Here is a 13623-nt window from a genome sequence, read left to right as displayed (position 1 = left end):
ATAAAAAAATCCCCTTTTCTGTCCTGTTACCTTTATTCTGAGTAATTTTGCATGCAACATTTATTATACACTCATGCAAAGGTGAAGCATTTAAACCTCTTTTAAAAAAAGAAAGTCAGTGAGATGCTAATAAGACACTGAGTGAAATGAAGAGGAAGGAGACAATTCTCGTTCTGCACATTTGAACTTAACAGGAGAAACTGACACTTTGTCCGAAGTGTTCCTGCAGTTGGAGTGAAATGCTTCCTTACTCTCTGGGAAAAAAACAAGAAAAAACCCTGACATCTGCTCCCACGTGGCCACACTAAGAAGTGAGGGATCTTTGTTTCTCCTGCTTCTCTTCCTTCTCTAGTTCCTCCTCGTGTCACAGTGCACTCCTGTCGTTCCTCCTGATTTACCAGACATCCTCTTTCCCCTGCTGTCACATTTGGTACAGATGGTTAGGCTCTATGGAGTGGCCTGTCAGTCTCCATTTGGCCGTCTCTGTGTGACAGCAGGCCCGATGGCTCGTGAAGGGCCCCCGACTTTCCCGGCACACGGACACTGACATTTCTCAAAGGGGCTTGCGTGCATGCTTCCCACCCAGCCCGAAGAGAGAAATGAAGAACCTGAAGTCGACCCAAAGCCCGCCACAGGCTACGAGAGTCAGGGATGGATGGAGGAGGGAGAATGAAAAAGGGGTGAAGAGAGGAGACTGAGAAACTGGGATTAGATTTAGGAGAGGAGTGAGAATGTCCGCGTTTACATGCACAGACATGAATTCGAAGCTGTAAAAGCTCTTGAAAAGGTTTGAGCCGGCAGTATTTTTGCATATCCAAAAACCTGTTGATAACCAGCTCCTGTAGAAGTGGAGACTTTTGAGGTGAGAATGCAAACTGGTGGACAAACCTGACCCAAAACAGGCAAATCTAAATGTACTGTATACATGCCCAGAGGCTGCTCTGAAAACCCAAATCATGTCAGCATATCTCTCACCTGGAAAATACTGCAAACATCCTACTCTGGAATACATAAAAGGAGTACACTGTGTACACGGCTTTTATTAAACTGGGAATATGTGCACGCAAGCGTCATGTCTAAGTCACTGTTTGTGGATGAGATGCTGTAGCTCACACCACCCGTTCCCCGACACGCTGCACTGATCATCCTCAGCACAGGTTCCTTAAAAGAAGCTGGTGATGGAGGTAAAGACGGGTGATGCGGAAACAGCCACTAACCACTCCACAATACACACCTTTACCTCCACTGTGGACTTTAATGCTTAGTATACACAAGATAAGATGAAAAGAAGGAATATTTTCTGGTAACTTTTGATTATTAAAAATTAAAGGCTTATAATTAAAACCACAGATATTAGAATCAAGGAAGCTTAAACAATGTTTAAGTAAAAAGCCTAAAAATAGTTCATTCATAAGAGCTTTTTCTCATAATCCAACATAATAAAATACTGAATATCCAGAGTCAGCCTTAGAAGTCAGTCTTCTTAGTATTACGTATCAGTTATGGAGGATTTAACCCCCTCTGTCCTCTGTTATGTTGTAACAAGAAGCCATCACTAACCTAACCTTTGCCAGCATTGTGTAAATTGTTATATTGCATTCTGACTGCAAGGTGGAGACCACACTTGACAATCCAGAGAGGTGGAGAGGGGGGAAGCAAACAGGGTGGAGGGGGGGGGGGGGGGAAGCTGCTGTATTGTAGCGCCTCGGGGTAATGCTCCCAGTCAATATATATCTCCACACTCGCTCCTGCGCTCCCATTTGAGCGGGACGCGCTGCCCTGCCGCTGCAGAGGAGTGACAGACAGCCACACCGGGACCTCACTTTAGGTATGAATGAATACGTTTCCTCCTTTCCTTTAAGAAGCAAGGTTTGTTTGTGAAGGCTGAGCGATATTTTAGAGGGAAGTTAAGCAGAGGCCTGTTTAAATGCTGCTTTTGTTTGCAGGGCAGAAATGTTTGATGCTGTTTTATGTCCTGCTGCATGCCTTTGTTTTTTTTAATTTTGAAAAAAGTGAGCTTTGATGTCATTATTTATAGATTTAATTAAACTACATTACTATTTTGATTTAAAATGAGAATCTTTTATATATGTATGTATTTTAATATTACTGGATAGATACATTTCTGTGGTGTTATAATGAATTATTGTCAGCTTATTTTAATTCATCATCATTTTAATTTCTATTAAATTTGGTTAAAAAATTAAATGCAAATATATCAATATTACTTGATTTGTAAATTTACAGAAATTCATGTTTTTTTTTAAATCATAGAAGAAAGTCAACATAAAAATTTTCTTGTCTTCTTTTTTTTTTTTTTTAGAACTTTTTCTCAGAGGGAGTGACAGCCCCCCCGGGCTATCATCTTAGGTAAAGTATTAAACTTAATGAATTTATTAAACACGAGAGCTTAAAAATAATTTCCCCTGCAGTCTTTGCGTGCATCGACTTCCTGTGCATTAAAAAAATAACCAAGTCCCTTTCTGCTGTCAGCGGTGTGGTTGCTGTAGCATGTAACTTGTCAAAGCTTTTAGTGTGGTGAGCCTCCTTAATTGCAACAATAGATGTTCAAGCTGTTAAGCTTGTTTGATCATAGTCCCTAAAAGCTTAAAACAAGACCACAGGGTTCAGATATGGGCAGCGGGGGGGCCAAAGAGCGCAGTCAGTGAGAGGAGAGCGGATAGCGGTGACCAGAAGAGGGGGGGGAAAAAAAAAATCTACTGTAAAAATGATTTTTATTGATTGGCTCGCAGCAGCAGCTGTTAGACTCCATTATGAGCCCAAAGCTCAGGTCAGACCCCCGGGGCGGACAAGTGAGCCAGTCAAATGGTCATCCACTAACGGGCCAGTTCTGGGGGTCCAGTTGGGAAAGTGGTGAGCAGCAGCCATCCTTTGTTAGCCTTCGTCTCATGGTCTCACAGATGATGATCCACGCCGTCACCTGTGTTTGCTTGGCTCTCCTTTGTTTCTAGTCTTGGAAGAGATCCGTGCATTAAAGAAAAAAAGAGTTGGTGAAGTTTCTTTTTTCCTCAGCATGGACCCTGAACTTTACGTAGACTTTCATCTTTGAGAGTCCCGAGGAAAAAACGGCAAAATAAAAGCCCCCAAAGCAGAGTGTTTTAAACTGAGCACTAGCCTGCTTGCATCTTCTTTTTCACTGCAGGCTTCACCCAATGGCTTCGCTCGCAGTACAAAGAGATCACAAAGTTTCTGCAATTTCACAGATGGGGAAAAAATGTTTTTGAATTTATCTGAAAGGATTGGAATGAAGTGGTGTTAATTAAACTAAATTTTGAACTAATGAAATAACAAAAGATGAAGAGGAGCAAAAAAAGAGAGAGTGGAATAAGGGGAAAAAAAAAATTCTACAGGGACTATTTGTTCTTAAATCCAAAAGACAAGCCTGCTTAACACATGCAGAAGAAAATTAAAAATAAAATTAATCAATAAATCTGCCTGTTTATTCATAAAACAAAGCATAATGTTTAAAAGTAGTGTAAAAGCTCAGTAATAATATTTAAAGGTGCTCAGGTTTAAAGGTTTTGTTGGCTTCTTTTGTAAGACATGTCTAACTGTAAATAAATATATGTATATTTTGATATTTTCCAATCAGAAGGAAATTCAATTCAATTAAATGCTACCTATTATAATCCCTGCTAATATTGCCTAACAAGTATGACCCCAGTCTAAATGTAGAGCTGGTAAGTCGAGGCAGTGGAACCTATGCACCGTACCTGACCCAGATCCCAGTCCTGGCACTAATGACGCCCTATAGGCATGATGCCAGGCTCTCATTAGGAATCGGGCCTCAAACCCCCAACTTCTCTCCTTCGCGTACCAGCACTGTGCAATCCCAGGCATGGCCGTGCGGTGCCTGTAGCCGGCCTTCGAGGGCCTGGCCCCAGAACTCAAGCAGGGCTGTGAATGCTGTGAGACCCCACTGCACAGGTGCAGAGTCCCCCGTGACAGCCCTCTTTGCCCCCAGCCCTGGGCCCTGCTAGTGCCTGGTACTGCACTGGAACTAATGAGTAGTGGCAGGTACAGTGAGAACAGAGCAGCGTGGGCCTCCCTGCAGTTAGGTTAGTGGCAACCCTCGGCTTGGGCAGAAAACAAATGTTCTCTCATAATACACATATGTGCATAATGGCATAAATCACCCTTCAGTGCACGCAGAACTTTACCTCTCATAGTTTGTTTTCTTACAGAAATGAAAACCGCATCCCTCCTTCTGACTCGCAGAGAACAAAACATCATATATACAGTCTGTGCTTTCATTCACGATCCACTCTCTTGTTTATTTCACAGGTACAGCTGCAATTTGACCAAGATGATGCTCTTCTTCATCGCCACCTACTCGCAAAATTAAGGAAAACCTCACAACAAATGAAATGTACTCTGAAGAAATATCTCAAAGTCTAGCTTGAATTGTCAAAATTTAAATCACACGCTCTTTAGAAATATCAAGACTCAACCATGTCCAAGGATGACACCTGCAAAGTCACGTCAGCCAGCAAACACAAGGAGCGCAAGCCGAAGAAGCCTCACTACATCCCCCGACCGTGGGGCAAACCCTACAACTACAAGTGCTTCCAGTGCCCCTTCACCTGCATGGAGAAGTCTCACCTGTACAACCATATGAAGTACAGCCTGTGCAAGAACTCTCTGTCCCTGCTTATAGAGTCAGATTGGCCGTATAAAAAGGGCAACATCCTGCACCCAGAGCAGCTCCGGCCCTTTCAGCAGGCCCATGGCCTGCACGCTCCCGGAAAGGATGAGCTAGAGCAGGTGATTCGCACTGAGGAAAGGCAGGGTCAGAGGAGGTCTGCAGAGGAGGATGGCGAGGGCAGAGACAGCCAGGGACCAGAAGATGAAGAGGGACGAGGAGAGGGGGTAGAGATCGCTGGGCTGATCAAAGAAAGCTCCGGTGATAGCGACAGAGGTGAAGCAGCAGAAAGCACTAGGAAGAAAACAAAACAGCCAGATTCAGAGCTCGATGACATGCTCTCTCTCGAAGATCAGTTTTTACGAGCCCGCTCTGTGGAGGTAGAGGCCCAACTGAGACATTATAAGCTATCAAAGACATGCCTAACAGCTCCCGGGTTACTGTCGGAGCAGTGGCGGCTGCTGGCATCCAGCCACACTAAAGCCAAAGCTGAAGGTCCTCAGCCTCGAGTAAATAATTCAATCCCCTGTTACCCCCCACCACCAAACCTGGTGGATTACCAGGACCCCACTGGGCTTAACCTTTCAGTGCTTGGGGTAGGTTATCCTATCAGCCCTGGCCTTTTCTCCTACATGAACTCAGCTATTCCCACCGCAGCCTCTGGTGTCACAGCCCAGACCCACGCACAGCTCGCCCAGCTCCCCTTCCTGGCCTCGGCCGCTCAGCTGATACACCCAGCCTCCAGCGCACACGCAGATCGAACTCTCATTCCCCCTCGACTATACTACCCCTTCCTGTGCGAGCACACATTCGGACAGGCATCCAGTCAGACCGACACCAGCAAGCCTCTCAAGACATCAACAAACACTCTAGAAGCAAGTCCTCTGTCCAGTTTCCAGCCCAAAGTCAATCTGTGGAAAGTGCCTGCTGTGAGGCCGGGATCTACCATCACTCCCGCTGGCTGGGTGTCACCTCAGAGAGACTCCCCTGATCAGGGCTACAGGCTGGGGGATAAACTGCAGGCTGCAGCCAAGGAAGGCAGAGCAAGCTGGGGTCTGAAGAGGGCAGGAGCTCCTTTAAGAAACCAAGAGGCCCCTGCGGAGAAGAAGCCAAACTTGGGCTTGACTTTAGACCTTCTGAAAAATATTCAAACTGCATCGACTCTTAATGTGGGGACAGACAAACTTCTCTTCTCTTCGGACAGGTAAACAGCTCAGAACTGTTTTTGTAATAAAATTGGTAGTAGTTGTGGTGTAGACCTCTTAGGAGTATTTATTTAACTCTTTTCTTTCACTCTTTCTTAGTTTGCAGGATGCTCATGTTCAAGGTCGGCCCACTGAGCTGTGGTACAACGATCCTCTCACCAGCCCCACCAGCGAAACATCTTCTCTCTCAACCTGTGGAAGACCCAACAGCCAGGACTCAGCTGCCGCCAGGACAATCGGGGCGTCTGAGTCAGTCGCTGCTCTGCTCGGTGACCTCTCCAAGGCGCTGCAGGAGTACCACGAGGCCGAGCGCAAAATCTCCCACCTAGAGAAGGAAGACCTTCCTGCCCAGAGACATCTCTGGGAGCACCTTAACAAAATCCGCAGCGAGCTTTCTCACATTCACCAGGCTTTGGAGCGAACAGCTCGGCAGAGCGATGGGCCTCTCGACCTGTCAGTAAAGAGGGACTCGACGGAGTCGATTGGCGATCAGAGCAGGAGGGAAGATGGGGGTCTTAAGGAAAACGCAACTGAGACAGAGGAGGAGGACGAGGAGCTCATAGAGAGAAGAGAGGACGAGGAGGACGAGAGCGCGAGGAAGGTGATAAGGGCTTCACTTGAGAGTCGTAAACAGTCGCTGGACATGCTGATCAAGATGAGTCAGGCGTCAGTGGTGAACACAGAGGTCCTGTCTCCTGGTGGCCTTGGCCTGAGGCCCAGTCCTGCTGAGGCTCTGTGGGCAAGCAGAACCACCAAGTGTGAGGCCGACTCCAGCGTCCTGCTCTGCCCCGACGGCCGATCAGTAGTGTTCACCGACATCTCCTCCTCTGCCAAACCCCCAAAGAGACCCCCATCCATACAGCGACTCGAAACCCACTGTCCTCCAAGCCCTTTAACAGCTACCGACAACTGAAACTCTGCTTGTTCCTCTGGCTGTAATATAACAGAACCCATCCAGCGGTTCACGTGTAGTTTTGTTTTTGGTTACTGGCATGCCTCAGACTTTCATCAGCTGGAAAAAAAAAAAGTCGCTGTGTTTCTCAGTTGTTCACAGAAACATTTTGCACCGTATAAAGTAAACAGAGAATGACTGAAAAATCTGGAGGATTTTTTTTCTGATACACTAAAGGACGTTTAGACATTTTAAAAATGTTACATCAGCATTTTTTTTTTTTTTTTTTTTTTTTAAACAGGCGAATTTAAACAATTGTGCACATTAATGATCATGACAAGAGATAATCCTCTGAGCTGATTTGTAAATATTGTACTGAAAATAAATGTAATTAATGTAAAATGTTTTAAAGGCTAATGTTTTTATATGGATGATGTCGTGTTGGGCTGAAAATAAAATGGATTACACACACAAACATCCATTCTTTTCAAAAACAGAGCAAAATAGGGGTTAAGACACATAAAATAATGAAAAATGGGAAGATTTTAATCAATATTTGCAAAGAAAAGGTACTAATTTGAACATTTTGCTGCACGGTGAGCAATCACAAAGCCAAATGCTATCATTGTAGTCTTTATCGATAGAAAGAAAAACAGGGGAGAAAAAAAAAGACAAATAGATCCAAAGAGGCACCGTGACCTGAATTTGCCTACGTTGTCCTAAAGGTGAAGCAGATCCTAAAGCCAAAGCCCATCGGCTGGGTTACCTGTGCGACTACTAAGGTTGGCTGCGGGGCCGACCTCCACATAAACTAAACTTGAGACCTGTCTCCCCCGAGGACTGACGCAGAGAGCAGGGCTGCCCCACGTCTTTTAGCCCCGTCACCACCATCACACTCCAGACGCAGCAGCAAAGGTCAGCTGCCACGACCAGAAGAGCCACCGCTGGATGTTCGACCTCAAGAGGTCAGGCCAAAAATGACTGTCCGCTCATTTTAACAGCAAATTCAACATTTAGTCCCTGCAATATCACACGTTTTTTTTCCTGCTAAAGAAAGAACAATAAGCTTTGAATTTATGTTTTCGTTTTCTGCAACAGACAGCCGACCCGCCCGGCCTTCACCCTATGGCAGCTGGGAAAGGTGGCTGAAGTGGATAAGCAGAAGGCGATGGGTGCATGGAAACTGTATGATTTGTCATTGCACTAACTAACAAGATGAAAAACAACAGTCCTCTTCTTCTATCTATTTTAGGTCTTATTCTTAGAATAGAATAGTTTTTTATTGTTGTTATACATATAAAGAAATTTAGACTAGATTTATATCTCTCCTATGAACATCAGAAAAAAAACAAATAGTTAAAGAAATCCCCATAAATACATAATAATAATAATAATAATAATAATAATAATAATGAATAGATTATTAAACCAGAGGCAATGATTATATAGGGTCGAATGAAGGTGCTGAAAGTCTTTATCAGTGCAAGGTAGTTTGTATTACTAAGAGTAGTAGAAGGAGAAAATGAAAGAATAATATAAATCTTTGATTTGTAGATTTTCTCCTTGGCTGGAAAAAAAATCCCTTTAATTTACAGAAAATTTCTGCAAAAGCATCCAGAAAAAAATCCACCCCTGTGAAATTAAATAATCTGGATGCTTCTTAGAAAAACATGCGTCTGTGGCCTGTTTGGGTGTTTTTTCTTTCTTGTTTCGGGAACAGTAAGAGCCAAGATGATAGCGCCCTCAAGTGGAAAAAGCCAGATGAGCATCCCTGGGGTTAGTGCTGACAATACAAAGGAAAACAACACGAATGACAGAAACGGCAGAAACTCACCGGGGTGATCTTTTGCACGACGTGGGTTATATTTCCTCAGACATCAGCCACAAGATAAAAGTGCGTTACCATCATCACAGATCAGCCACTGACTACATCACTGACTAGTTTGTACGTGACAACAAGAATGCAAAGAAAAGCTCTCTCATAGTGATGAACATCCGTTCGTGTTTAGCTGTTGGAGCCAATAAAGCTTGCTGCACCTTCAGATTTCTCAGGCCTGACCTCACTGCAGTCTTGAAGCAGCTGTGATGTCAAGATGCTGTGAGCTGTTGTGCTTCTGCTCAGCACCTCAGCCTGCTGTACTCTTGGCTTTAAATGCCCAGACAGAAGTCCTGTGGTGGCCAAACCGTGACTCTGTTAACCTCTGTGATCTTGTTAGCATCCTCCCTGATAACAAACTACAATCAACTTGTAGAAGAACAAGATCAGAGATCCCAGGTGAATCGCTTAGGCTGAAACACCTGGAGCAGAGCTAGAACCAGTTAGTTTCTCTAAAAGGTGGAGAATTCAGAGACCTGGACATCCTGGATGTTCTAAACCAACAACATCTCACACATCCACCACGATGCAAGTGCTCACCTATGAACCCTCCTTCTGATCCTTCCTGTGGTTCAGAAACTTGATTTGTCTCTCAACATGCTCAAGTCATTCAGCTGTGAAGAGGTTCTTCAACTCTTAGGTATCTCAATCTCTTAGTAAATAACATCCAGAAGTTCTCCTGGGGCTTTTTTCTTTGTTTATGAAGAAATCTCTGTAAAATAATAAGTATATGTATGTGTAGCTCATGCAATGTTGCATTTCTTTGTTTTTGTAGCATCTCTTGCACTTTAAGTTTTGTCTGAATCTAATTTGAAACCGGTTAACTTGAAAAGGATCCAAGTTATCTGAACCCAACTCCAGGTTCGTGGAACGTAATCCCTGGAAGTGGTTATTATTCTGGATGCAAATCTTGGAGATGTGGCTCAGTTGTCACTGGGTAAGGGGAACACACTCAGGCTAAATCCCACCAGTACTATGTTTGAGGGTTCTCAAAACCCTGAATCGAAATAATCTCACCGCTCATCAGGACATATTCAAAGGCCTGCATAACCTCCCGGTTTTATTTAGCTTTGATAAGAACAAAATCCACAACACTGACCATAAGTGGTTCATCCCTCTGAAGAGACTGGTGCCAGTTTATTTTTCAAGTTGCAGATGAGTCAAAAGCATTCAGTGCCCTCACCCAGCTCAGCCTGCTGAACCAAGCAACCAAGAGGTCTCTCAGTAAACTGTTGAAGATAACAGAGCTCAGCCTCCGATTAAACATCCTCGACTTTATTGAACAAGGCTCCTTCCAGGACCTAGAAAATCTAAGGTAGTCAATATTCTCTGCTTTTCTGTTCACCTTTGCTCACTACTCATTCAACAAATAAATCAGTTTACCCACTACATACCTAGACTGAAGTGGGTCTGAGTTTAGACATCTGACCAGCTTTGTTCTGTACAGCAGCCGCCTCCAGGCACTGGTAGCACAGAACATCCTGACTGTTGTGATACTGACTCTGGGCATTTAGGGACGTAGACATGGTCAAGAAAACCTCGTGAGCATCAGAGTGGGAAAAAGAAGTGATTTAAGTGACTCTGAATGTGGCATGGCTGTTGGTGGCAGACAGGCTGAGGTTCCCAACAAACATCTCTTCAGAGACTGAAAACGAGAAACTATCAGTGAGCTCTGAGTAAAAATACCTTCTTGATGCCAAATATCAGAATGGTAATACTGAAGACTGGAAAGCAATATTTTCTCAGGAAATGTGGGACTCCTTAGAACCAACTGAGCATCATTTAAGCAACACAGCTTACCCGAGTACCGTTACTGACCATGTCCATCCCTTTATGACCACAGTGTACCTATCTGAGTAACGCACTATGGCACAAAGCTCAAAGTGTTCTGTACTCAAAAGGCCTCCAGTCAGCAGATGTCAATCTAATAGAGCACCTTTGGGATGTCACCATGGAAACTGTGTGAAGCCTTCATGTTAATATGGACCAAAATCTCAGAGGAACATTTCCAGCACATTGTTGAATCTACAAAAGAATTAAAGGCAGCTCTGAAGGCAATCAGTGAGTCCAACCTGGTACTGGAAAGGTGGACTTATTCAAGTGTCCAGTGAGTAGGTCCTTCCACCACAGACTCTGTTTTGAAGGAAGGAAGGTTCAGGGCTGAAGCAATCAGCATCATGGGCTCATCTGGTTAGAATAAGAAAAAGCAGCCATCTGATTCAGAATTATTCACAGGGTTCTCCTTTTATTCTCAACTCAAATCAATAAGGCAAAGAAGGAAGGAAAGAAAGACACACATGGACTGCTCTCTCTAAAAAGGACATAAAGTATGATTTAAGTAACTCAAAATGATACATGAACTCAGGAGACTCAAAGAGAAACTCACCTCAGCTGCCGCCCCATGTGGGAGTGAAGAAAGAGTGAGGGGTAGGTGAGTGCAGTCCTTATATACTGTGTGACATATAATGTGTGACAGGTGAGTGCAATTAAGGCCAAGCACCACACCCAATCAAAGGTGAGGAAAAGAAACAAGGTGCATCTGGTGAAGTGAATGTGCTAGAAGGTGAGCCTTTACAACAGACTCACACCTTACAGCTAAATAATAAATTAACGAAGAATTGTGTAAGGAATGGGTGCACAAACTGCTGAATCCCAAGTCTGTAAAAAGAAAAATACAAGCCACAGATTTTTTAAACACTTCATTTATTTGACGTTATACATTCAAATTAAAATAAAAAATATTCATATATATTTCTTATAGAGCTAGAGAGCAAGGTACAAGTTTAAAACAAAACACAGAAGTCTTCCGTGTGGCATATATTTATATACACAAGGCGTGGTTTGAATACTATACAGTGTGTATCCATAGCTGCACAGGTTTCATGGATGTCTATATTCTTCACTCAGTTTGAGGCACGACTAGATTTCAGTAAGAGGTCAGGGACTGGGCCAAGTGCTTCAAGACTGCCGCTTACAGTAAAACATCTCAATCTCAGCATCTCAACAGTAGGACTTGCAAAGCAAAGCTTATAATTGTCTAGAGCGCCACACTAAAGCAAAGAGTAGGAAAAGGAGGCAACGTGATCATGCAAATCCAAAAAACAGGTTCAGGTTTAAGGAGATGATAATTCTCACACTGAAGCAAACACAAAGTCAGAATTTAAGATATTTGAAATAAATTCCTGTATCGCTAACAAATCACGGCTGGTCACCTAATGCGATGCGAGTCAGCATGTTTGGTTGCACTGCAATAAATCGACTGGAAGTCACTACACCGATTCTGAGACGAATAAAAACAAGCCTCCTCAAGTAGTCAAAAGGTAAGTGCAATCTCACCCCCCCCCCACTTCCACACACAGACACACCGTTTTATAAAACACTCATACATCATACCAAGGTAAGCATCACATTGTTTTCCAATATCAATCAAATAGTACAGCAGATGCCCCAACATGTGTACAGGAGAACTGGTGCAACATTAAGCACGTTAAAAATTATTAGATATAGACACTATTACAATAATAAAATACAGCAGATACTTAATTCAATATTGGGATATATTTATATTTATATATTATTCATATTATGTATTGCTGTCAGTTTTGGCATTTTGGAGGATCAACAGAAAAGCTGTAATCGAATCTCTCTCACAGCGCGTTTGACACGACTCCAACTTGGCCTGATCGTAAGTGTATGTACTTTAAGAATTAAAATAAGAGACAAGATCAAGCTAAAACATGAAAGAGGCTTAGAACAGATAGATTAAAGTCCTTGATCTCAGATGCCACCCCAACATCTTCAGCCCATGATGGCACGGCAAGCGTAAAAAAAAAAAAAAAAAAAGAACAATAGAGAAGAAAAAAAAAAAAAAAAGCAAAAAACTTTTCAGGTTAAATCTTTCTGGAATCTTTTGCCTCAAAAAGCTTCATGCGCTCCTGCACGGTGAGTCCCTCTTTCAGGCTCTGTTAAAGACAAACAAAGTCATTTACTGTTATGAGGCAATAATGCGCATGTGGGCAGAAAAGAGCGAACACACAAATACACACAGACGCAAAGGAAAAAAACCCCACAAAGTCAGAAACAACAAAACAGTCACAGCTTCTAATCCCAGATGTGTTCTGCTCGACACACTTTAATTTAAAAGGTTAAAACACACGACGTACAGGAAAAATATAAATGGATATGGTCATGCCACATAAATGCAGTACAGAGAAAAAGTCTTGAGCCGGCCCTTATTTATTTATATTCTGCTTGGAAAAATGATATCACCACCTTTACTCTGCAACACAGCTCAAACTTTTAGCCAAGCTTTCCTCTGTTTTCTTTAACTAGTCTTCAGGTAAAGTTCTCAGTTAACAATGGCTTCATGAAAGCAAAGTTCTTATGAACCTTCAAATATATCTCATCTGTGTCAGGTCTCGGCTGGATTTTGTCCTTTTTTTGTTCTCTATCCATTTCAATCACATTTAAGGACTCGCTGCACACCAAGCTGAGACAGTTTCTCTTATTGACGTAAGAATATTTGTTATGCCTGTCCAACTATGTTATCTTGGCATTTGTTGGGCTTTTAACTAAAGAAATAGCAAAAACACATTTTTTTCAAGTTATGTGTAAACCAAACTGGTTAAATCCTTGAGTTAGGTGCCTTCTTTTGTACTTTAATGATTCAAGTCAGTGTTGAGTGGCTTAAAAACAGGAAAACACTCATCTGAAAATAGTCAGGAACTGGGGACAAGGACCCAGAAAGCCTGAAAAATTATTGGTCAAGACCACAATATAATTAAACAACTGAACATCTGGCTCCTCGGAAGCAAAATGAAGACATGAGGAGGTGACTCAAGACTTTTGCACAGTACCGTAAGAGTATGCACAACACCAAAACAGAGGATTCAAACAGCCACAAACAAAAAACTGTTAATGTAAAAAACATTTTTAAATAAAGAAAAACGACACAGAACAAAAACAAAAGACAGTTGGGAGTCCTCAC

General features: G+C 42.9%; 2 protein-coding genes across 4 annotated transcripts in view; one reads left to right on the top strand and one right to left on the bottom strand.

The window, feature by feature from the left end:
• Positions 1-1733: 1733 nt before the first annotated feature.
• Positions 1734-7046, top strand: prr35 (proline rich 35). The gene is made up of 4 exons (XM_080873199.1): positions 1734-1828; positions 2324-2370; positions 4306-5867; positions 5968-7046. The coding sequence occupies exons 3-4, from the start codon at positions 4474-4476 to the stop codon at positions 6779-6781; spliced, it is 2208 nt and encodes a 735-aa protein (XP_080729325.1). The 5' UTR covers positions 1734-1828; positions 2324-2370; positions 4306-4473; the 3' UTR covers positions 6782-7046.
• A 5207-nt stretch (positions 7047-12253) lies between these two features.
• The window catches only part of LOC308391200 (myosin phosphatase Rho interacting protein), a 54451-nt gene continuing 53081 nt past the window's right edge, over positions 12254-13623 (bottom strand). For all 3 annotated transcript variants that reach the window (XR_013970572.1, XM_080873696.1, XM_080873697.1), the window contains one exon: positions 12254-12598. Coding sequence is in view for 2 of the 3 variants with exons in the window: in XM_080873696.1 (XP_080729822.1) it covers positions 12527-12598 (72 nt within the window). In the remaining variant the exon portion in view is untranslated. The remainder of the gene's footprint in view (positions 12599-13623) is intronic.

Source organism: Rhamphochromis sp. 'chilingali', assembly GCF_963969265.1.
Source record: "Rhamphochromis sp. 'chilingali' genome assembly, chromosome: 22".
NCBI lineage: Eukaryota > Metazoa > Chordata > Actinopteri > Cichliformes > Cichlidae > Rhamphochromis > Rhamphochromis sp. 'chilingali'.
Note: the sequence above shows the minus strand (reverse complement) of the source record. Positions and strands in the feature narration are given on the sequence as shown.